The 25554-nt window shown below is 46.5% G+C and overlaps 1 protein-coding gene across 1 annotated transcript in view; it reads left to right on the forward strand.

The window, feature by feature from the left end:
- Positions 1-627: 627 nt before the first annotated feature.
- The window catches only part of IRS1 (insulin receptor substrate 1), a 63857-nt gene continuing 38930 nt past the window's right edge, over positions 628-25554 (forward strand). Inside the window, exon 1 of the mRNA XM_029933693.1 lies at positions 628-4892. Coding sequence (XP_029789553.1) covers positions 1170-4871 — 3702 coding nt within the window. The 5' untranslated portion in view covers positions 628-1169 and the 3' untranslated portion in view covers positions 4872-4892. The remainder of the gene's footprint in view (positions 4893-25554) is intronic.

Consider the following 25554-nt stretch of genomic DNA (forward strand, 5'->3'; position numbering starts at 1 on the left):
GGGCGGGCACGGGGCGGGCTCGGCCGGGAATGTAGAGACCCGGGCGGGAGCCTCCCGCCGGCGGCGGCGGCGGCGGCGGCGGCGGCGGCGGCGGCGGGGCTGCGGAGCGCGGAGGCTCCGTCACGTGTTTTTCTCCTCCGAGTGAGACGGCGGCGCGGTCGGCGGGGGCCGGCGCGCCGAGCCAGACGCCGCCGCTTGTTTTGGTTGGGGCTCTCGGCAACTCTCCGAGGAGGAGGAGGAGGAGGGAGGAGGGGAGAAGTAACTGCAGAGGCAGCACCTCCCGAGGAGAGGCGTCTTCACCGACTCCTTCCCAAACCTCCCTCTTTGCCTCCCGCCCTCGTCCCCTCCCCTCCTCCCCTGCCGACTGGAGCGAGGGACAGGGATGAGCCTGTCCCCCGGCGCGTGCCCAGCTCCCTCGGCCGCCTAGTAGCGTTTCGCGTGGAAAAGGCACTTTCTCCGTCCGCCGAGATGGGCCCGAACCGGGGCTGCAGTGGACCCCTCCGCGGGCGGCGGCAGCAGCAGCAGCAGCAGCAACAGCCGCAGCGCCGCGGTCTCTGCGATTGAGCTGGTATTTGGGCGGCTGGTGGCGGCGGGGCGGTTGGGGGGTGGGAGGAGGCGGAGGAGGCGGCGAAGGAGGAGGAGGAGGGAGAACCCCGTGCAACGTTGGGACTTGGCAGCTCGCCTCCCCCTGCCCAAGGATATTTAATTTGCCTCGGGAATCGCTACTTCCAGAGGGGAACTCAAGAGGGAAGGCGCGCGCGCCTGGAGGGGCAACGCGGGGACCCCTGGCCGCCGCCGCCGCCCGCCTGCGCCAGACTCCAGCCCGGGCGGCGAGAGATGCATCTTCGCTCCTTCCCGGCCGCGGCGGCTGCGAGGAGACTTGGCTCTCGGAGGATCCGGGCTGCACTCGCGCTGGACGCACTGCCTCCCCCCCGGGGCATGAAACGCCAGTAAACTCCGGCCGGGGCCACCTCCTTGGCGCAGCCGCCGCGTCCCCCTTCGGCTGCCCCTCCCCGGCGCGGGCGGCGGCGTGGTGTTTGGAGTCAGGGGTTCTGCCGCCTCCAGCCCTGTTTGCATGTGCGGGGCCGCGGCGAGGAGCCTCCGCCCCCCACCCGGTTGTTTTTCGGCGCCTCCCTCTCCTCGGCGGCGGCGGCGGCGGCGGCGGCAGCATGGCGAGCCCTCCGGAGACGGAAGGCTTCTCGGACGTGCGCAAGGTGGGCTACCTGCGCAAACCCAAGAGCATGCACAAGCGCTTCTTCGTGCTGCGGGCGGCCAGCGAGGCGGGGGGCCCGGCGCGTCTCGAGTACTACGAGAACGAGAAGAAGTGGCGGCACAAGTCGAGCGCCCCCAAACGCTCGATCCCCCTCGAGAGCTGCTTCAACATCAACAAGCGGGCGGACTCCAAGAACAAGCACCTGGTGGCCCTCTACACCCGGGACGAGCACTTTGCCATCGCGGCCGACAGCGAGGCAGAGCAGGACAGCTGGTACCAGGCCCTCCTGCAACTGCACAACCGGGCCAAGAGCCACCACGACGGGGCCGCGGCCCCTGGGGCCGGAGGAGGCGGGGGTAGCTGCAGTGGCAGCTCGGGCCTCGGCGAGGCTGGGGAGGACTTGAGCTACGGGGATGTGCCCCCAGGACCTGCGTTCAAGGAGGTCTGGCAGGTGATCCTGAAACCCAAGGGCCTGGGTCAGACAAAGAACCTGATTGGCATCTACCGGCTCTGCCTGACCAGCAAGACCATCAGCTTCGTGAAGCTGAACTCGGAGGCGGCGGCCGTGGTGCTGCAGCTGATGAACATCAGACGCTGCGGCCACTCGGAGAACTTCTTCTTCATCGAAGTGGGCCGGTCCGCAGTGACGGGGCCTGGGGAGTTCTGGATGCAGGTGGATGACTCTGTGGTGGCCCAGAACATGCACGAGACAATTCTGGAGGCCATGCGGGCCATGAGCGATGAGTTCCGTCCTCGAAGTAAGAGCCAGTCCTCCTCCAACTGCTCCAACCCCATCAGTGTCCCCCTGCGCAGGCACCACCTCAACAACCCCCCACCCAGCCAGGTGGGGCTGACGCGCCGCTCTCGCACCGAGAGCATCACCGCCACCTCTCCGGCCAGCATGGTGGGCGGGAAGCAGGGCTCCTTCCGTGTGCGCGCGTCCAGCGATGGCGAGGGCACCATGTCCCGCCCGGCCTCGGTGGACGGCAGCCCGGTGAGTCCTAGCACCAACAGGACGCATGCGCACCGGCATCGCGGCAGCTCCCGGCTGCACCCCCCTCTCAACCACAGCCGCTCCATCCCCATGCCTTCCTCCCGCTGCTCGCCTTCTGCCACCAGCCCTGTCAGTCTGTCGTCCAGCAGCACCAGTGGCCACGGCTCCACCTCGGACTGCCTCTTCCCGCGGCGCTCTAGTGCCTCTGTGTCTGGTTCCCCCAGCGATGGCGGTTTCATCTCCTCGGATGAGTACGGCTCCAGCCCTTGCGATTTCCGAAGTTCCTTCCGCAGTGTCACCCCAGATTCCCTGGGCCACACCCCACCGGCCCGCGGGGAGGAGGAGCTGAGCAACTACATCTGCATGGGAGGCAAAGGATCCTCCACCCTTACTGCCCCCAATGGCCACTACATTTTGCCTCGGGGTGGCAATGGTCACCGCTACGTCACAGGAGCCGGCTTGGGCACGAGCCCAGCTCTGGCTGGGGATGAAGCAGCTAGTGCTGCCGATCTGGATAACCGCTTCCGAAAGCGGACTCACTCTGCTGGCACATCCCCTACCATTTCCCACCAGAAGACCCCATCCCAGTCCTCTGTGGCTTCCATTGAGGAATACACGGAGATGATGCCTGCCTACCCGCCAGGAGGTGGCAGCGGAGGCCGACTGCCCGGCTACCGGCACTCTGCCTTTGTGCCCACCCACTCCTACCCCGAGGAGGGTCTGGAGATGCACCGGGGCCACCACCGCCCAGACACCTCCACTCTCCACACTGATGATGGCTACATGCCCATGTCCCCAGGAGTGGCCCCAGTGCCCAGCAGCCGCAAGGGTAGCGGGGACTACATGCCCATGAGCCCCAAGAGCGTGTCTGCTCCGCAGCAGATCATCAACCCCATCAGGCGCCATCCCCAGAGAATGGACCCCAATGGCTACATGATGATGTCCCCGAGCGGCAGCTGCTCTCCTGATATTGGAGGCGGGCCCAATAGCAGCAGCAGCGCCGCCCCTTCTGGGAGCAGCTATGGGAAGCTGTGGACAAATGGGGTAGGGGGCCACCACTCTCATGCTCTGCCACACCCCAAACTCCCCATGGAGAGTGGTGGCAGCAAGCTCTTGTCTTGTACTGGCGACTACATGAACATGTCGCCGGTGGGGGACTCCAATACCAGCAGCCCCTCCGACTGCTACTACGGCCCAGAGGACCCCCAGCACAAGCCAGTCCTCTCCTACTACTCATTGCCAAGGTCCTTTAAGCACACCCAGCGCCCCGGGGAGCTGGAGGAGAGTGCCCGGCACCAGCATCTCCGCCTTTCCTCCAGCTCCGGTCGCCTTCTCTATGCTGCCACCGCCGAAGATTCCTCCTCCTCTACCAGCAGTGACAGCCTGGGCGGCGGGTACTGTGGGGTCAGGCCCGATTCTGGCCTCCCACACATCCACCATCAGGTCCTGCAGCCCCATCTGCCTCGAAAGGTGGACACCGCTGCCCAGACCAACAGCCGCCTGGCTCGGCCCACGAGGCTGTCCCTGGGGGACCCCAAGGCCAGCACCTTACCTCGGGTTCGAGAGCAGCAGCAACAGTTGCCCCTGCTGCACCCTCCGGAGCCCAAGAGCCCAGGGGAATATGTGAATATTGAGTTTGGGAGTGATCAGCCGGGCTACTTATCTGGTCCTGTGGCTTCCCGCAGTTCGCCTTCAGCCAGGTGCCCAGCCCAGCTCCAGCCAGCCCCCAGAGAGGAAGAGACTGGCACAGAAGAGTACATGAACATGGACCTGGGGCCGGGCCGGAGGGCCACCTGGCAGGAGGTTGCAGGGGTCCAGCCAGGCAGGGTGGGCCCTGCACCTCCTGGGGCTGCCAGCCTGTGCAGGCCTACCCGTGCAGTGCCCAGCAGCCGGGGTGACTACATGACCATGCAGATGGGCTGTCCCAGCCAGAGCTACGTGGACACCTCACCGGTTGCCCCCATCAGCTATGCTGACATGCGGACAGGCGTTGAGGTGGAGGAGGCGAGCCTTCCAGGGGCCACCGCCGCTGCTCCTGCCTCATCCTCCGCGGCCTCCGGGACAGCCACCGCGCCTCCAAAAGCAGGGGAGCTGGTGGCCCGCTCTTCCCTGCTGGGAGGCCCACAGGGACCTGGAGGCATGAGCGCCTTCACCAGGGTGAACCTCAGTCCCAACCGTAACCAGAGTGCCAAAGTGATCCGTGCGGACCTGCAAGGGTGCCGGAGGCGGCACAGCTCTGAGACCTTCTCCTCGACCCCCAGTGCCACCCGGGCAGCCAACACAGTGCCCTTCGTAGGGGGCGCTGCAGGAGGGGGCAGCGGTGGTGGCAACAGTGGCCCCGAGGAGGTGAAACGCCACAGTTCTGCTTCCTTCGAGAACGTGTGGCTGAGGCCTGGGGAGCTAGGGGGAGCCCCCAAGGAGCAGGCCCAAGCGTGCGGGGCTGCCGGGGGTTTGGAGAACGGTCTTAACTACATAGACCTGGATTTGGTCAAGGACTTCAAACAGCGCCCTCAAGAGCGGCCCCCTCAACCCCAGCCGCCCCCGCCCCCGCCCCCTCATCAGCCTCTGGGCAGCAGTGAGAGCAGCCCCACCCGCTGCTCCAGCGAGGATTTAAGCGCCTATGCCAGCATCAGTTTCCAGAAGCAGCCAGAGGACCTCCAGTAGCTCAACTGGACATCACAGCAGGTGCGTTTCATGGTGACAAAGTCAGAAGACAAATCTGCTTTGAACCTTGTGCTGGAATTCTCCTCTTCTTTTCTTAGGCCCCTTTCCTCTCCTTCCCACTGCTTCCTTAGGGGGGTGCATTCACAGGATGGGAGAGGTTAGGGCACACAAGGTGTCCCCTGTGCTCCCCCCTCCCTCACCCCATGGCACTTGGCTGATGGTCAAAGAAACCTGTTGGAGCCGCCCAGGAGGCCTTTTTCGTTTGAGGTTCCAAAGTGAAATACCTAACTGATTTTTCAAAATATATACCCTACACCAGTGCTGAGGCCTGTGAAGTTCATATACAAGAACCTTGTTCTCTTTATTAAAATTTTCTTTTGACTGTATATTTAGGTCAGTCCCTAGAAGGAACAGACTGTGAAGATACTGGTTCATACAGGGTCTAAACCAAACCTTCCACTGAAGATAGTTTCTTGGAGCCCTCAAGGGTGAACTTATCAAGTTGCTCCGTGTCCTTTAGTTCTGTGATTTCACAATACCAAGACAACATAAATAGCAGTGGAAACATCAATTTTTATTCCTGCTGCCCTAAAACAATTCAGGAGGAAGAGCTTATTTAGGCCTACATATTTAGAGGGAAATACTTGCCTATTTATGACTCTCTGTAGAAAGTAATTATGGGTGACATTCTCTTTTTGTTCCTGAACTGGGATTTGTGAAATATGATGCATACACCGATCCACATCGCCTCAAAGGCATGGCTGTTTTTATACAGGGTATGCAGTGAAGTCTGCACGTGTCCTGACCCATTATTAGTTAAGAGTTATGGAAATTCACCCCAGCGTGTCTGCCTTACAGTTGTTTGCTGTTCCTTCAAAGACCTCAGGGAGACATCACCCAGATCTTTTGGGGGCTACCGTACATCTTCTATAAAATTACTGAACATTCTCACGTGGAAAAGAAAGAGTATTGAGTTAGGGACGTGCAGAGGTTTGGTTTGGTTTTGCATTGACTGTGAAGCCACTTCATTTGCGGGGCATTTATGGTTGGTCTTTAAGGGCAAAAGTAGACACCTCAGTAAATGTAGAAAGTCAGCCTGTTACGTCTTCTGTGGCTAAGGCTCTATTGAAAATGAAAAACATTTGTAATAGGAAATCAGCCTGTCCTTCACTCTGTTGAGCCTGTTTTCTCGTGGTCATAATTGTGGAAAGAGGAGAGGAGTACAGTTTGCAAATAATGTGATGAGTTGGCAATGTAGAAGTTTCCAGCATTAGGGAACATTTTATTCTGACGAACTGATTATCTTGTGATAGTCTTTTCGACATAGGCTTCACAGAATGATCTTTTAAAAGCATTATTCTTCACAATATGCGTCCATTCATAAGAAATTGTGCATTGGGTTCTTATTGATAGGTATTTGCTTATTAGGTGGCCTCCGTCTCCTTGATTCTAACAGCTTCTAATATTTGACCTCTATCCTTCTGTTTTTTAGAACAAGATAAAGCTATAAAAACAGACTAAGATTTTAGGTGATATGTTATATTACACAAAGCATTATTTGATTTTAACCTTTATTTTCATGATTCACTTTACAAGAGGGATTTAATTGTATATATCAACATCAGCTAAAACCTTTGGTTATTTTTAAGTGATTAAACAATGTTTTGGGGAATGTGAATCCCTCTAATACTTCAACCAATTATGTTGCAAAGTGTTTCATTTATAAAGTAATGAGAGTGTGAAGGCAAAAAAGCCAGCAGAACCAAAATTTTGGCCTGAGGGGAGATGAAAGAGGCTAAGAAACAATAAATTTTCCTCACCTGTTTTCTTAGTTTGAACAGGTCTCTTTTTATGTAGAGTAGAAGAAATATTTGCTCTAAAAGAATTGATGACCACGTAGAGTTTTCATCTTTTAAAGGGGCCTTAAAATAAAATCCTCTTTGTATGGAGGATACCTTAAAAACAAACCAACCAGAGCAAAATGATCTTCTAAGCTTTCTTAGGGAGCGTATAATATTTTGGAATAAGCATATAGTCATATCCTTAATAATCTTGAAGTAGGAATACACCATGCTATGACAGCACCATGCCAGACGAATTCTGCACTGTGTATTTGTAAGACATAAATGGAGAGAGGAGAGGTGTGTGCATTGGTGTTTTATGTGAGGCACCGAATGCCACTTGGCCCACTCTACATCCTGAATTCTGCTCACTTGCCTTTGCCCTGTTGAGTTTCAAGATGTGATCTACTAGTCCATTCTCATCTGAAACACAAAATCAGACCTGCCCTTGGCAAACAACTTTTTCCAGGAATGAGTATGTTGGTTTGTGAAAACCTCCTTTTTTCCTAACTTCCTCAGCACTTTGTATCTCTGCCTGTCTGGCTCATTGCTTGGGTGCAACCTGAAACGGGGAAGGAAGGAGGTTCTATAAGGGGTGTGTGTTTCTCCTAGGCCCTCGTGTTAAACGTTGCAGCCTGTCTAGTATTTTTTGCTATGGAAGGAGCACTCAGACGCTCAGAACTGGTTGTCTTCCTTCCAATTGACCTCATGGCAGCTACCAATTTTTGTCAACCTGTGCCTCCTCTGAGTTCTGCTTTTTAGTTGTTTTCCAGCATCCCTTTCTCCCATTCTCTTTGTTTCCCATCTCTTGTTTCCTGTTTCTGGCATTGTCCTTTTTTTTGTTTTGGTTTGGGGTTGGTTTTTTTTTTTTTTTTTTTTTGCCTCATTTCAGCATTTCGCAGCTCTTGTAGCCTAGTCTCTGCAGAGAGTGGGTTGAGGGCCCAAGAAAGAAGGCAGAAAGGACAGGGCAGCCCACCAGCTTCTACCGCAATTTGTTTTTTTAGTTTTGAAACTGCAGTTCGGGCACATAGATCAGGCTTTGGCAAAGGCCCAGGCCCAGGCCACCCCTTTTCGGTTCCTTTTTTTTTTTTTTTTTTTTTATAATTTCTTATGATCCCTTCCAAAAAAGGGGGGTGGTGGTGGGGGAGAGCATTTCTTTTCTTTCACTGCATTTCCTTGTTGTGATTTCAAGGATTCCGTACCTCCACGACTACCTCCCATCTCTCCCTCCTCCTTCCTCCTCCCTCCTTCTCTTCCCCTCCCTGTGTGGCCTTTTTGTCTGGCGCGTACCGTCTCAGCTCTGGCACTTTCCCGTTTCCCGGGTCACCTCCGCTTCCTGCATTCCTCCCTATTTATTTGGCACTTGGCTCCCCTCCCTCCTCCTAGCCCCTTTAGCCGGGGGTTGGGGAATCTGCGGCCGGGCTGAGGCCGCCCTCACTAACCTCCCACCCCGCCCACCTCCGGTCGCCTGGGGCGGAGGGGCAGCCTTGCTCCTTCTCTGCCCCGCCGGCCGCGTGGTGGTCGGGAGAGCCTGGTGAGCCCTGGCCCCTTGGTGCAGAACTGGCTCTGGGTGGGCGGGGCGGACGGGCGCTGATTGGCTCCCGCCGGAGCCAATCAGCGCGAGTGTTGGCAGTACAGCGGAGGGCGTGGGTGGGGCCTCGAGAGGGGATAGGGTGGGGGCTGTGGGCTCGGCCTCGCTCCTCGCTCCTCGGTCAGGGGCACCCGGGGTGGCCCGGGCCGGGTATCCGGGGCACTAGTCGTCTACCTCTGCCCCTCCACCTCTTCTCTGTGGAGTCTGCGGAACTGAGCCAAACACGCGTCTCCCCTCATCCCCCACCTCTGAGGACGTTCTGCTCTCAGCCTTATTTGTGCATCCAGCCCAGAATCCTAAGAATGAGAAAGTCAACCAGCCCACTGACAGAGGCAGGAAACACACACTTCCTCTTATTTTTAATTGAGAAAAATCCAGGCCATGACCATGTGACGTGCCCCATTTTGTTTCCCTCCTCGCTTTACTACGGTTTACTACAACGCCACGTTCCTTCATCTTCCTGTCTGGAAATCCAGGAGCACGTGGTTGTAGGATTGATTGGGTTGGCTCAAGATTCTTACATTTACGTCCCTTACTAATGCGTGGGGGTGGGGGTGGGGGGACGGAGGAGGAAATACAAGTGCTGTGTCTGGCACTGTTTGGGGAATCATTCAGGAAAAACTCATTTGGCTGGAAATTGCATTAGGGTCAACACTATATATCGAGCGGCCTGCCGCAGTTCACAAAGCATGGAGCCAGATAAGATCAACAAAAACTGACCCTTCTAGGCCCTGGGGAGCTCCCAGTGAAATGAAAATGCCGGATATAGCTTGCAAATCATAAGAATCTAGAGATTCATTGCAAGGATCTGGGTAGGGTTTGGTACTGAGGCTGGAGGAAATGCTGCTTAAACTCTCAAAACCAGATTTTGTTTTTTTGTTTTTTGGGGGTTTTTTTGATCAATGACAGCTCAACTGAAAAATCCTCAGGGCATGCTGGCTATCTTTCCAAAAGCCTGCTAGATTTGTGTTGTGGTCCTCACATAACCAACATCATGTGAGATATATTACTTTAGGGGATGGAAAATGTGTTCAGATCTGTCCTTTCTAAAATAAAGGACCGTAAAAAATCCTCCCCTCCACCTCCCTCTGACCACCCATCATGCATCCCTGAAGCATAAGCCCCAAAGGCAGGGTTTTTTCCTTAGGTGTAAAGGTAAGGAAGAAGGACTGCCCTCCTGTAAATGCTATGCCTCCTGCTGCTCTGAGCTGTGGGAGAGTTTCTCTGTTGTTTCAGAAAACTTTGAACATCTAACAATCTTCTTAATCTCTGCTCTCCTTGAAGTAGCTTTTTATGTTAAAAAAAATAAATCTGTAAAAAGTTCCATATACTGTAGTTATTTCTCTCCCCAAATGAAGACTATCTATAATAGTGCCTGTAATAAATGACTTGGAATTCAAAAGTTCATGTCTCCCCGACCCCTGCTTTGGGGGGGGTGGGTAGGTCATCAAAATTCCTGGAAAATAGCTTTATCGTATCTACAGTGATGGAATGGAAAAACCGGTTCCTGGAAGCCAGAGATCTTGGGTTGTAACACAGCCTGTGTCCTTCACTAGCTGAGCGACCTTGGGCAAGTCACTTAATTTCTCTGAACCTATTTCCTCATCAGTAATTTGAGAGTTTTGTTCTAAATCATTCTGACCTCCTTTGCAGCACTAAACATAGGAATATTGTAGAGACAATGACTGATACTCTTTAATGGGTCAGTTGTAATGAGGATTCTTTCTGAAGAAGCTGTTGATGGGGTCATATAGAAGTGCATGAGAATGTTCTGTTTCGTCCTGTTCTAGCTTTGGGATGACAGACTTTTTGCAGTTTTGAATCAGGACCTTTCTGGGTTTGGGTGGGAGGCAGATTTTAACAGACCTTAAGACAAGATCTCCAGACTGCACTAGTCTCAATTTTTCAAAACTTCTCTAGATTGAACTGGGCTCCTCCCCCTCCTCCCTTGTTGAAAAATCAGGTGTGTGTGGGAATGCAAGTCAACAGCTAGTTTCTTGCATCTTAATGCCAACTGTTGAAAGCGGCCCACCCCACAGTACAGGTCAAGCTTTAGCCAGTTGATGCCTGTGACAGTATTCTGTTGTCCCTCTTGGGAGTCACCTCTTCTTATGACGGTGGTCTGTTTACTGATAGTGTTTCTCATGTGTCCCAAAAGAATCCTTTAGTGAGGCCTCAGGATACCTGAGAGGCAAGTGAGGACTATAGGAAGTCTTTGACAATTTTTCCTTTCAGTCTTCTCTGTTAGATGTGTGGAAAAGCTCCGTATTTCTCTTGCTGGCAGTGTGAGTGTCGTCTAGCTTCTTTGTGTGTTCTAGGATTTTGGACTTGTTAGTTGACCTGTGCACTGCTCTGCTGATCTAGTATTACCTTGTCTGTTAAACCGCTAATGTATTCAGAAGTTCCGACGCTTTGGGTCCCTCTGTGTGGATTGCATAAGTTATTAGAATAGTCTATTGACTCTTTCATTCAGAACTTCATTGACTTACTCTTTTCCAAGCCTTCTGCTACAATCATGTATATTTCTTAGCATTATAGTATATTAATGGTCCTTTTTATTTTGGTGGGTTGGTAACTTTAGGATAATGGAACACTTCACAATTGCAAGGTTTTGTTTTAAAGAAAACTATTTTCTCAATTATTTCCTTATGTTACAGAGTTCCTGGAAATTGGATTCAAGGAAAATAGTGTTTTGTGAATTCAGTTTGATGTCAGTTTCACACTAAAGATTCTGCAACTCTCTTTACCACATCTACAATTATATCCTTGATTTATTATTTCCTTATGAGTCCGTAGCTATGCAGCAGACTCTAAAAGCTCTTCTTAAAATGTTATTGAAACATGTTTAGAAGTTGTGATCACATTGTATTTTAATTGAACAGAATTACATTCTAGTATTGGTATGGGATATAATATTAGTATGCTAGTTTCCAACTAATATGAAATAGTTGCCTCCCCAAAAAGTTATTATAAAGCCTGTTTAAATAACAGCTAGGAAATATCATCTGCTTACTTCTATTCTTGTCTTATAATGTGGAAATAAACGGTAGGATCTCGCCCATTCTTGATTCACAGAAAAAAGGAAAGATGGACTAGATGGGTAGATGGTACTGTCATCTATGGGGAAAGAACATTTCCCATTTTAATAATATTCTTGCTTCCGGCTCTGCTGTAATCTGTTTGTTAAAATAAAGTTGGTTGGATAAATGTTATTTGTGCTTCCTCAATGAGCCAGTGATCTTTGAATAACAGAGCTTTTGAAAATGATGTGTTTATGTTGAAAAGGCTGCTTTTCTTTTTCAACCCTCTTTCTGCATTTTCATTAATGATGGCAGTAGAACTGAATATATGTGGGTCAGGCTATAATTTTAAGTGGATCATTGCATCTGTCTTCAAGCAGAGAGGAAATTTTGTGGTTTTATTACCCCCACCCTGAGTGTTTTATTGAGTAATGTTTTACTGAGTGAGCATTCATTGTTTTCTTTTTGCCATTCCTTGTTTGCTCATTTGTTTGTTCCCCTGTGTCACACTTTCTGCCATTTACCCCTGGTCCTGTTTGAGCCAAACCCACATACATTGGTTGCTAATTGGTTGGGCTGTAAAGAAAATGCCAGTAAACCCAAGTTCATAAACTTTCCCCCCTTGTTTTCTATTGACCAAAAAATACTTGGATGTGAGTTCTCTGATCTGCCCTGACGTATTTAGGTCATGTTGCTGAACAGTATCACTTAATCTTGAGAAATTGATAGTTGTGTTATGTTTGTTGAAATGATTAAAGAGACATCCCCCCTTTTTTTTCTGTAAACATGGATAGTGTGGCAAACAAATTATATTTTGCACAAAAAGTCATGATTCTTACTTTTAGGAAGGTTAAAATCCTTGAGAAAAAGGCAAAATTTTAAGAAAAGACATTTATAAAAATATGACAATTAAAGGTCTGCAAACTATTCAGCAGTTACTCTGTCTTCAACTGTTAATCATCTTTTATTCTCATGATCACTTTCATGTTCATTAAATTATTTGAAAGGCTCAGAAAATAATCATACTCTCCCTTGAATTTTAGGGATTGAGGGAATAATCAGAAGAACTTTAGCTTCTCTGGTACAAGATCAGAGACCACCTCCCTCCCACACTCAATGTATAGGATCTGTCCTTGGCCTAACAGGCCCCAGGCCATGTTTTCTTGCTGGTCCCTCTCCCTCTTGTCCTCAGTATGCACCATTGAGCACCTATGGTGTTCCAAAAGCACATATTTTCTTGTAAGTGGATCAGGGGGACACGTGAAAGTGGAGTGGACAAAGGTGATGAAGGGAGTTCATCTAAGTAATTACCCAATTTCTTATGGCACAGCTTATCTGGTGGGAAAAAAAAGAAAAACAAAAAACCCAAAAAACCAAGATTCAGAACATGAAATCCACAAACGTCAGCATTTTTCATATACTTACTTGGTGAAAGTGCCCGGCTACCTCCAAGTCTTCTGTTTTTCTTCATCCTTCTAACCTTGGCCTCCTGGCTGACCATAACACCGGCATACTTAAATAGATTGTAAGGCTGTTGAAACTATTTGGAAGAGTGACCCATTTTGGGATATTCAGCTGGCAAACATGATATTAGCAAGAAGCAAGGAAAAGACATCTTTGGCTCTTTTGTGCAGGTAAAGAGGCCAGGAGTGGGGGACCAGGTGTTAAATGAACAGGAGTGCATGAGGACTTGCTAGAGGTTGGTCCCCCTCTGGAATCGAAGTAGGGTGTGTTTGTGGGGGAAGTGAAGGGGGCGCTGAAAAAGAAATTGTGAAGTCTTTTCTTTTAGTCTTAGAAGCTCTATCATTCAAGGACTTTTTTTTCCCCTCCTTCGGGTGGGTGGTTTTTATTTTTAGTAGTGAAAGGCTTTAACCCTCTGACCTCCGGTTCCTGTGAGGTTCCTGTGCTTGCTTCTGGCTTCAAGTATAATCTCCTTTGAGGCTTTGTCAACTGCTGTTTCTTAAGTGCGTTCGCTTGCACTCTCTCTGCTTTGATGATGTGCAGTCATATTTGTTTTTAAGTTTCTAGTAGTTTCTTACAGAAACATTAAAAAACATTGTTTTTTAGGACCACCAGGTTTTATGATAGTTTCCTTAGTCGATTCACACTATTTAAAAAAAAAAAATGTTTTGGTGTTGGCATTCATGCACATGCTCTAAGTTTCAGGCCGTTTAAAACATTATTTTAAAAGGTATAAAGTGAAAAATAAGATCCCCTCCCACTTTTGCTCCCCAGGTCGCCTTCTCATAGGCCACCATCGATGCTGGATTTTGTTTATGTTTCCAGAGATGAACTGCTCGTAAATGTTGTAGCTTAGTAATAGAGAGCTGGTTAAATGCCCAACTGCTTAAAGCCTTCCATGGAAGAACAGGCTCAGATCCCCAGGTTCTGCCCCGAACGAACACAGCAGAGAGGAGACCTCTTATGATAGACTCACTGCCTTTTTTGTTAAAAGGAAAAAAGAAAAGCACTCTTTCCGTGCCTCTTGTAACTCTTCAGGTCATACTATAAAAAGCATCATCTAGTATAACCCAGCGATGGAGGGAAAGCATTAGTTAGGAAGCGATTTGCTTTTCTAATTTTGAAGTGTTTGTGCAAATTGATTATGAAGGGAAAGGGGTCTAAGTCTTCAAAGTGCAAGTCTTTATTATTCTGTTTTCTCCTCTGTGCACTTCCGAGGTAGTTGGCCAGCATTTCCCCGCCCCCTCCGATGGAATGAATAACTAGTTCTTAATATAGTGTGCTAGGATTAACTATAAAGGTTAACGATCCTTTTGAAGACTTTCTGGTCACCAAGGTCTACTATTTTTGAGAGTTAAAAAGAATTAATGCTTCTATTGGAGGAGTCTGAAAGAATGGAGAAACCCTTTCAAATTCTGGGAGCAGGTTATTTTAGACATCATAATTGCATGTAAATAACATAATAAATTGCTTTTGTGGTTTCCTCTCAATCCAAGTGTTAATAACTTTGGAGAAAGTGAGTGGAATTTAGAGACTGTGTTCTGTCTCCTGAGGAAATGTGTTTCACTGTGTATATGACTGAGATAATCTCTACTTTGTACTCAACTTTGTACCAAAGAGGAACCCTAATGGTTAGACCCATTTAGGGCTGATGTCTTTTTTGGGGGGGGGGGGCACTGATGTCTTGATGTTCTTGCCAACTGTGGTCTAGGTTCTGTATGAATAGGATGAAGCAGTTCTTGTCACAAAATGGAAACTTTTGGGGCACCTGGGAGGCTTAGTCGGTTAGGTGTCTGACTTCAGCTCGGGTCATGATCTCACTGTTTGTGGGTTCAAGCCCCGCATCAGGCTTTGTACTGACAGCTAGCTCAGAGCCTGGAGCCTGTCTTCGGATTCTGTATCTCCCTCTCTCTCTGAGCTTTTCCTGCTCACGCTGTCTCTCTCTGTCTCTCAAAAATAAATTTAAAAAAGAGCATTAAAAATATTTAAAAAATAGAAACTTTCAAGAATATGATAACAGGTAACATTTAAATCATAATGATCGATATCTTATCATTTTTGGGTGACTTGTTAATAAGAATATGCTAAAAGCAATAATACCGGTTTTTCTTCTGGATCCTCTGGAGTGAGGGATGAAATTCAACAACACACAGAAACTTTTAAAACAGTTGTTAAAGAATTTAATATATGAGGCAAGTTAGTTTCTTAGGTGGACGCATCGTTTCGCTTTGATGTGTAAGAAACCACCCCAAAACCTGTTGCTTTAAGACATCAGCACCTCAGTCGGTTAAACCTCCGACTTCGGCTCAGGTCAGATCTCACGTTCGTGGGTTCGAGCCCCGCATCAGGCTCTGTGCTGACAGCTAGCTCGGAGCCTGGAGCCTGCTTCCAGTTCTATGTCTCCTTCTCTCTCTGCCCCTCCCCCTCTCATGCTCTGTCTCTCTCTGTATCAAAAATAAATAAAACATTAAAAAAAAATAAGACATCAGTCGTTTGTTAGATCCCAGTTCTGAGGGTCAGGGAGCTGGGCTGCATTCAGCGGTTGCAGCTGGTGGACGGTTGGCCGAGGGCTGGTTGGTTTTGAATGCTTTCCCTTACTTGTCTGGTGGGTGATGGTGTCAGTTGGTGCTTGCCGTTGATTGAACCAGAGCAGGCTAACCCAGACTTCACGTAGTACTTGGATGAGCAGCCGGCCACAGCGAGAGGGGGCGGGCATGCACAAGTACTTTTCAAGTCTTTGCTTACACCACGTTTGCTACTCTCCCATTGCCCAGAGCAAGTCACAAAGCCATGCCCAGTTTTAAGGGATAGAAAAATAGATACTTCTTTGTTTTAAAATTTTTTAATGTTTTTTAAAATTTAATTTTGAGACAAAGAGACAGCATGAGCAGGGGAAGGTCAGAGAGAAAGGGAGATACAGAATCTGAAAACAGGCTCCAGGCTCTGAGCTGTCAGCACAGAGCCTGATGTGGAGCTCGAACCCACAAACTGTGAGATCATGACCTGAGTTGAAGTCGGACCCTTAATCAACTGAGCCATCCAGGTGCTCCTAGACACTATTTCTTGATGGGAGAAGCCACTGTCTCTGATTTATACAATGTATGAGTGTATTTATAAATGCAGTTGTTTATACCATCTTTGACCATTCATCAGTTGCATGTTGAACATTTTAGAATAAAGTTATTCTTAAATGTTTATAATAAACGTGCCTAGCTTTGGGTGAAGTATCAATGATTCCCTTCGCATTAGGTGTTACCACTTTTTTTCCTTCTAATTTTTCTTTGAAAAACACAAAAGCATATAATGTCTCCATAAACTTTTATTGAGTTCATACTGTGAGCCAGGCAGTGGGGACTGAAACAGGTGTGTCCCTACCTGGTGCTCACAGGAGGCAGAGTACAAAATGGTAAACAATGAGCTGCATTACTGCAAAATGTCGTGTGATGAGGAAGGATAGGGTGTTACGAAGTAGAATAATGGGAAACCACTTTAAATGTGGGGACAGGAAATGATTTGAGAAAATAGTACATAATATGGTTCTATCATTCAGGTTTGTGAAGGGAGAGCAAATATTTTTACATCACATGTTCATTGGGCCAGGTGCAGATTCAGATCATTTTTTTTTTTTTTGGAGTTTGATTTCCCCCTTCACATATGCCTCTTGTGGAATGAGTGAAAGCTGGCAGGTCACCTCTAAGAAAAACATGAAAAATGACTACTGAGGTTTCTAGTGCCAGAGGCTGTTGGTGGTGGTGCTAATGCCAGTGGTGGTAGGTGAAAGTGTTTATGTTATTTGTCCTGGGCTAGAGGACTACACTTCCTAACAGTCCTCAGGCAGCTCACACAGTCCTGGAGATGAAATGGGGTACTAGAAAGGGGTCCAAAGGCACCAGGCATCCTCCCTCTGCCCCTTCACCAACACCACCTTTCCCCCATGCACGAAGCAAGCTAGACCAGAGCAGGGAGATTGCTCAGAGAATGAGGCTTTTCATGCGGAGTGGAGAGAGAGAGAGAGAGAGAGAGAGAGAGCAGTGAGTGAAATGGAGTCCAGGATTTTTCAACGGTTCGAAAGAAGTTTTCCCACCTGAGCACGAGTGTAGACTATGTGACGCAGAGTTGCTGGTTCTTGGGACACAAGTCCATGACGGTTGGCAGTATCCGAAGGCCAGCCTGGTCCCAGATCTCTTCCCAGGCAGTATTTCAACGTTCCTGCTTTAAACGTTCCTGAGGTCACAGAACAAAACAAAATTGGGACAGTGGGTAACATATGTCATATCGGGAGGAGGAGGAGATCCCTAAGGTGTTTTGAGGAGCTAGTTGAGCAGTGTATTTATATTCTGATCTTGGCAGCTCACACCCACCCCCCAGCTCCTCCATGGCCTGCCCTCTCTGCCCCCCTTCCAATTCCAGCACACTCTTTGAACCGCAGTTAACAATACCTTCCTTTCAAAGCTGATCCCCGTTCTCTCTGGTTAGATTAAGGTATATAAATATTACATTTTTGCTCCTGAAGAATGGGTAATGACTTTACTTCTGAAAATATTTTACTTTCACTGGTAGGGTACGCTGGAAGTCATTGGGATTATAATGAAAACTTTCCCTTTTGCTAAGCTTTTCGTGTGTGTGTGTGTGTGTGTGTGTGTGTGTGTGTGTGTGAGTGAGTGAGTGAAGGTGAGGAGGGCTGGGGAGTGGAAACTACATTCCAATAAAAAGGGTTGCATTCCTAAAACTAGGTCTTTAAAAATAGGTTGCAGCCCAAGCCTTTGGTCCCTCACAAGTTCCTACAAGGGACAACCTTCAGACAGTGTATGGGCTTGTTGGTTCTCGGGCCCTTTGAACTGGGTGAGGAATGTGTCTCAAGACTGGAAAAGGAATGGCTCCTGCTTTTAGCCTCTAGCTTGAATGCTGGAGGAATGTTATTGTGTCTTCAAAGCCTGCTTCCCACCACGCTGTGTTAGATGGGCTCTTGGAAAGCGTTTTTGCATGATCAAGTAGGCAACAAAAGCCCTTGCCACCCAATTTGATCTAATTCAATGGCTACTTTTTGGTGGGTTTTAAATTAATGTGTCTCTTCTGTAAGAAGAGAGCCCCATTCCACTCTTCCCTCTTTACCCCAATTGAGATGATTTATAGTTACTCACCAGATTAGGAAACTTCAGGCCTTTTGGGGAGGGAGGTAGGGGAGCGGGGGTTGGGGAATGTTGTTTTAAAAAATTGTGGCAGAGGTATTTAGGAAGATAAAGAGTTTTTAGCTCTGTAAAAGTGAGAATAAATTTTCATCGTGGATAAGTCCAATTGCATTTGCATTGTAAAATGAATACATTTAAAAGATCACAGAAAATATTTAGAGTATTTTATTTGCGGGGTTCCCGGCACCCTCCCTCTCTCCTTTGGTTCAGGAAGTTTCCCTCTTCCTGTGCTTGGTCTGGTCACTGGTTTCCCGGGCACTCTGGCACTCGGTAAAAATTGTAAGCTAAAAACTATAAGCTCTTTGAGCGAAGACTCCAGGATCCGAGGAGGGAAGAACCCACAATGCACTTGCTAGATGAAAAACTTGTTTATCAACGGGTCAGGGAGGAGTTGTTGAATCAAGTCAGGAGATAACTTTAGAAAAGTCCCAAACAAAAACAATGCTGTGTGTATATTTTGAGAGCCTCCAACCATTGCATTCCCCCAGATATTTTAAAAATCAAATTCAGATTTACTATCGTATTAAAAATAATCAACCCAAATTACAGAGGTTCTTGTAATTTGATAGGACCGGATATGAAAAGCTCGGGTGAAATTAATTACAGCCTCATCATTCCTGTGTCTGAAATCCCGGGATGCTTCCTCTATTTCCCCCAAACCATTCTTGTAAAGACTGATGAGAGCTTTGCTTTGTTTTGACAAGATTTATTTCTCTGCTTCCAACAGTAGTTTAACCAACTTTTATTCTAATAGAGTTCTTCTGATGTTAAGTGTAGCCTACTAATCTAGGTCAGAGTTTAGCATTCTCACTGAGGTTTAAAGATATCAAAAGCAAGAAGAAAATTATTTGAAAAATAATTATTGTATCACAGTTACCTCTGTCTTTACAGAGAGGCTAGTTTGTTCTCTGTGCTGAGTCCTTCTCTTCTCCTTGAGTATATCTTTGCTAGTTAGCCCCTCTACTAAAATACTAGGAAGCTCCAGGAGAAAGAATTACACTTAAGAGTCCATTCTGCCAGTGTCCTACTTGTTAGCTACTCTGCTGCAGTGTTAACCTTGGTCCGGGAAGTTGAAGCTAATTGCCAAGGTAGGAGACCCCCCCCACCCCAAGTTCTGTTTCCCCACTCCACGGAGGTCAGGTTGCTTTGATGGCCACAGTACTAGAACATGTATTGTGAACTAGTGTTATCAACTAGTAGAGCAATTCTTCTTAAACACTGCTTTTGCTATTTCAAGTATGATGCTAAAACTTAGAATCTAAGCAATTTTACACATAGCAAAATATTTGTCACCCTTTCTTCTAAAACCCCACAAGTCCCCGAAATCTGTACTATAAATGCCTTGTATTTTATTTTGAAGAGGATTTCAATTTTCTTGGCCAGTCATTTGACATTTATGCCACTTTCTAAATAAAACCTCGCAGTGTTTTCCCAGCAGGTATATGCATCTGGTATCGAGCTAGGCTATTTCTGTCTTGGCCAGCGTGGTTGACTGGGTTCGAAAGCTCCATGCAGTGAGTTTGGCATTTGGTAGATACTGTTTGTTGTAGATACTGAATAAATGAATGTGGGACCATATGTTTTTAAACCACAGTATGGGAAGTATGCCAGCACTTCATTTATCTGCAGACCAGATTCATATTCTATTCAGGAGGACAGAGAGTTTTTCTTAACTCCATTGCCACCGCCTCACACTTACTTGGTGGGTACATGTCTTAAATGTTTCCATTCATTCCATAGTTAAGCTGTTGTAATCACCAAACCTGGATATTTGAAGAAAGCATAACTGGTCATGAAGACAGTGCTGAGGAATTGCCAAAGGCTCATATGTTTGTAGACCATACGTGAGAGAATGTTCTAGTTAGTTAATACACCAAGGAGTTAATAGGTTTCTGCTGAGGGTCAAGCATAGTCTTAAGTTCTGGAGTTACAACTGTAATTCAGGCCCTCATAGAGCTTCTTTTCTCAAGGACAGGTTGAGGGAGAAAGCTGTCAACGATCAGCTTCCCCAGAGGACAGATGAGACCCACTGAGAGATGTGACAAGGGCTTCTGGTCCCCCTTTAAGAACTTGAGAGGTTGACAGCATTGATTTGCACGCATACTTTTACCTTAAAACTCATCACAGTCCTTTTGCCTGGATGTAAGTACATCATTTGTACCCTTTGTGGCTTATCAGTCATGATTAGGTTTACTCTGTGACTCACATATGCAGCAGTCAGATTTTTTTTTTTTTTGCTCTAATAGGGTTGTATATGAGATAGAAGGAAGGAAGTAGAGGTTGATGTGTGCCTGCTTGGAAGAGATGGCCTTACACATAAAGTTAAGATCTGGAGCAGATGACAACTAGGGAAAGAGGGTGAGGGGCATTGATATAGTTCTGGGGAGCGGGGAGGGTCTTGGCAAAGTTGGGGACTGCCTATAGGTATGGCCACCATTGTGTGTTGGTATTATGAACCATAGCTTATGTTGTGGTGTTGATGTTAGTAATTTTCACTGGGTATCAACACTGGTGATAATGTACTTTTTTGAACACTGTTATGTAAAACTGGTGATGTGTAATACCAATCCTTTTCTGAAATTTTTTCTGGATATTCTGTTGGAAAGTATTTAGTATACTTTCTCTATGTTTATTCCTCGTAAAAATGTTTCAGAGGAAAGACCAAAATCTTGAAACTACTTCTATATAGAAAGATTTTATTTTTATATTATTGTATATTTTACTAGTTAGTATCTTCAAGTATATTCTTGTTAGAGCCATAGATTCCCAAGAGGAAATCCCACAGTTTCAGGTACATTTTCTAGTAGTTTAGAGCTTTTATGGTGAGATTTCTTTAGAGCTGACTTAAGTCCCTAATTCCCAAGGGAGAGCATTTCTCTTATTCTGATTTTAGTACTGGTGACCAGTGATGGCCTCTGTGCTTTCTTTTTAATTGGGTATGTAAATTTTATTTTTATTAGAAGGCTTAAAGATATATATAAACTGTACTGTAAGGGAGAGTAAGGTTGTAAAAACAAATTAAAAATAAAACATCATGACTACATTTATTTATTTTTAATGTTTATTTATTTTTGAGAGAGAGCGTGCATGCAGGGGAGGGGCAGGGACAGCCAGCAGAGCCCAGATGCGGGCCTGGAACTCACGAACCTCGAGATTGTGACCTGACCCAAAGTCAGTCACTTAAACCACGGAGCCACCCAGGCGCCCCTTAAACGATTACATTTAAATGTGCAGAAGATAATACAGGAAATCATAATCACCTTGGTGCTGTTACTAGTCAGTTTGTTAAAAGAGGAAATAAGGCTGGAAATGAATTTAAACCAATTCTTCACAGAAAATAGTATAAACATAAAATATTTCATAAGGGATTAGACAGTGCTCATTAAATTGGATATAACTTTCTGTGTTTCAAATATAATATATATTCATTAGCTGAAATTCATTTATAGAGTCACATTCTTCTGAAAGAAATTTTTTGTATTTTGTATTTTATTATATATTATGTGACATATTTTATAAGAAATATTTCATATTTTATAATTCACTTTTCTATAAAAATATATCCAATACAATTGCATTGGGGGCTCTTTAGAGAGTTTACTTTTAGGGAATTTCTACACCCAACATGGGGCTTGAACTCACAACCCCGAGATCAAGAGCTGTGTGCTCCACCCACTGAGCCAGCCAGGCACCCCCAATTTAGGGTTCTTTTCTGTGGCCAGGAAATTTAAAGGTGTTTGGAAACCAGTTGGCAGAATTGCTGAATACTTACATATTTTGTTTTTTCAAGCAAACTTGTTTTATGGTTCCTTTTTAACTCAGTATTTTTTTTAACACGTTTCCTTACTTTGTGACACAATAAGCTGTCCCAGGATCATCTTATTTATTTTCTGCCCCCAGTCCTGGAATCTTCCATTTCTCCGAGAAGCGCTGGATTTTTCCATCGGAGAACCGTATTAGACACCAACATATTGGCAGTAGCCGTGTTTGTTGCTATGGGTGTCACTTATTTTCTGCCCTCCCAGTTGCCAAAGCAAGGAAGCACGTGTGTACACTCCACCCTATAGATACAGACAGATCTATAAATATTTCCATACGTAACCATCTGTATCTATACCAAGCTAAGCATGAGTTCATACTGATGTCTCTCAACTCTAATGGATTTCCATATGGATTCTTGTAGTTTTCCCCCTGTTTATCTGTCACCTCCCACTCCCAACAGTGGGAAACTTGGCTCTAACCATCCTCCATCCATTCACTTGCTTGTTCGATTCTACCACAGGCATGTGCATACCAGTTTCAGAATCGTTAACCTGTATCCTATAGGAAACAACTTTATCAACCAGAGCGTGGTGCTTAGGTACAATTTCTTTTGTCTTAAGTCTTACAGATTCACCTCATTTCCAAAGTTACTTTAGTCAGCACCTTATTTCTCGGTGCTGGTAGGACCCCTTCAGTGAAGTAGTTTCATGTGTTTGTAATACATTTTGATTCTTCTGTCCCATTCTGTGTTCCACCTGTGATCACTGACTTCCTTTTTTTATATATAGGTTTCTTTAGAATCTTTTTAAAGTGCTTTTTAATGTTTATTTATTTTTGAGAGAGAGAGAGAGTGTGTGAGCGAGCAGGGAGGGGCAGAGAGAGATGGAGACACAGAATAGGAAACAGACTCCAGGCTCCGAGCTGTCAGCACAGAGCCCAGTGCAGGACTCTGGGCTGGAACTCATGAAGCGTGAGATCAAGACCTGAGCTGAAGTTGGATGCTCAAATGACTGAGCCACCGAGGCGCCCCTGTGACCACTAACTTCTTAATGATTTTTAATATTTGCAGACATTGAGGTTTATTCTTTGAGCTATGTAAGGGCTGGGTTCTTTAAAAAATGTTAATTTATTTATTTATTTGATAGAGAGAGAGAGTGAGTGCCGAGGTGGGGCAAAGAGAGAGGGAGACACCATCTGAAGCAGGCTCCAGGTTCTAAGCTGTTAGCACAGAGCCCATGCGAGGCTCCAACAGGAACTATGAAATCATGACCTGAGTCAAGGTCCAACCCACCCAGGAGCCCCATAAACGGCTTTGTTTTGACAAATGCTTAATAACTTGTATTCGCTACTATGGTGTCATGTGAAATAGTTTCCCCACACAAAACATCCCCTGTTCTTCCCTATTCAACCCTCACCTTCTCTCCCTTGCCTCTGGCAACCACTGATCCCTTGATCACCTCTGTAGCCTTGCCTCTTCCTGAATGTCATGTTATCAGAATCATACAGTTTGTACCTTTATTGGACTGGCTTCTTTGACTTAGCTGTATGCACTTTGGATCCGTCCAAGTTTTTTGTGGCTTGATAAATTCCGTTCTCTTTATTGCTGAATATTCTATTGTCTGAATGTACCAGTTTGTTTATCCCTCCCACTGATCTTTTTTTGTTTTTAAGTTTAGTTATTTTGAGAGAGACAGAGACAGTGTGAGTGGGAGGGGTGGGGAGAGAAGGGAGAGAGAATCCCAAGCAGGCTCTGCACTGTCAGTGCAGAGCCTGATGTGGGACTTGAACCCAGGAAGTGCAAGATCATGCGCTGAGATGAAACCAAGGGTCAGGCGCTTAATCAGGCACCCCCTCACCTACTCACCTTTTATGGGCTATTTCCCTACATATGTTTGAAGACCTTTGTGACGTCAGCTCGCAATTTTCCCTTAGTATTAACCATTTCCAGGTGTTACCCATCATTCTGATATCGCAAACCTGCACTCTGCTTTGTGGTTCTTTCCAAGACCTGTAAAATTTTCCAGTTTTTCCAGTCCTGAGCTGGCCACCATTCTATAGTAGAGTATTCTAGACCAACTCAGGGTACAGTTGGAGATGCGCTTCCTGATTTGTCCACATTCTTCCCATTTTTTAAAATGTTTATTTTTGAGAGAGAGACAGAGAAAGTGAGAGAGCTGGGGAGGGGCAGAGAGACAGGGAGACACAGAATCTGAAGCAGGCTTCAAGTTCTGAGCTATCAGTACAGAGCCCAACGCAGGGCTCAAACCCACAAATCATGAAATAATCACCTGAGCTGAAGTCAAACACTTACCTACTGAGCCACCCAGGGGCCCCCACATTCTTCCCATTTTAATCTGCTCGATGTCAGTATTTATTTGTGCAGCGACAGAATTTTCTAGATTTTTGTACCACTTTGGAGCTACCGTGATTGTCACAGCCTGTGTCAGCTTTCTTCCTTAAAGGGTCTAGATATTTGAATTTTTGAAAACGTGTCATTGGAATCCTTCTACTGGTCATCTTTAAAAAAAAAAAAAAAGATTTTGTTATCTTGCCTTACCGTAGATGTTTATAAAATCTTCATTTTTGCTTTGCCAAAATTCATTTCCGGGTCTCAGGGAAATGAATTAATACAGTTACTTCGAGCCTGGTCATCATCAGTTCTGGACACTCAGTGGGACTCTGGATCTGGCCACACACACGGGTCACAGGAGGCAGCCAGGAGGCTCATTCCCATCCGAACTTGTCATCTGGGGACAGGGCTTTCTTTGCTGGAAATTGTCTCCGGGCTTAAAGAGGCCACTTTGTGGTAAACTGGTGCTTATCACCTTTGTAGGAAAAAAGGCAGCTGCCTAGCCACTGGTGGAAAGGGGCTTGCGGTTCGCATTTATACAGAGTCTTTTAACCCTTAGCCAGTTTTTTGGGGGTTTTTTGTTTGTTTTGTTTTTGGATTATTTACCACAAGCAAAGTGTAATCGGCCTCTTTCCTGGGGTGGGTACCCTTGACCTAGACGATACCCCTTCCTACCCACCAGGAGAGCGGGTCTGCTGCGGGGCAGGTACTCAGAGGAGGGAGTGACGGGGAGCCTCAAAGGCACAGATGTTTGGGTCAAATGCTAGGACACCAAAGACAAATAAAATCCAGGTCATTTATGTTTCCGACTCTTACTTCATACAGTCTTTTTTTTTTTTTTTCCTTTAAAAACACAGACATTGATTTTTTTCTCACTCTCTGAAATGGTCTCAACTTGTGTTTCTGGCAGTAGAATTCCTGACATACTAGATCATAAAGATTACTGCTAGGTGTATTTTATATCTCTGTGTATGTGTGTGTTTTCTCCATATATTTAACCTTGGGTTACATGTGTAAGTTTTCAAACATTCCCTTATAATCAGTTTTGCTGCCTGTACTTGTTAACTGTGGAAGCCTCTGGAAAAGTTGTTTAAAATACAGGAGACTCGGGGGTTCCTTTATACACATCCTTTTCACCAAAATGAACCCCTCTGGATGAAAGTTGTTTTTAAAACCGTTTAAAACTTTGCTGATCTAAAATCTTATGTCCTTTTTTAGCCTTACAGTGAAACCAGGTGTAGAAATCTGCTAATGGCCGTGATTTCACAATGCCCAGAAATATCCGAATAGTGTTCCACAGCTCGCTGACCAGAGACATTCATGGTATCCTCCAGAGTTTCTGGTGCTGCTTGATTTTGCACATTCCAGATTGTCACCAGAGTCTAAAAAGAATTAGTATGCCTGGACTATATTTGCATTTAGAGTGTTAGCAACCCTCCCGAGTACACAAACTGGGCTATTTATGAAGC

Source organism: Suricata suricatta, chromosome 3 (genome assembly GCF_006229205.1).
Source record: "Suricata suricatta isolate VVHF042 chromosome 3, meerkat_22Aug2017_6uvM2_HiC, whole genome shotgun sequence".
Taxonomy (NCBI): Eukaryota; Metazoa; Chordata; class Mammalia; order Carnivora; family Herpestidae; genus Suricata; species Suricata suricatta.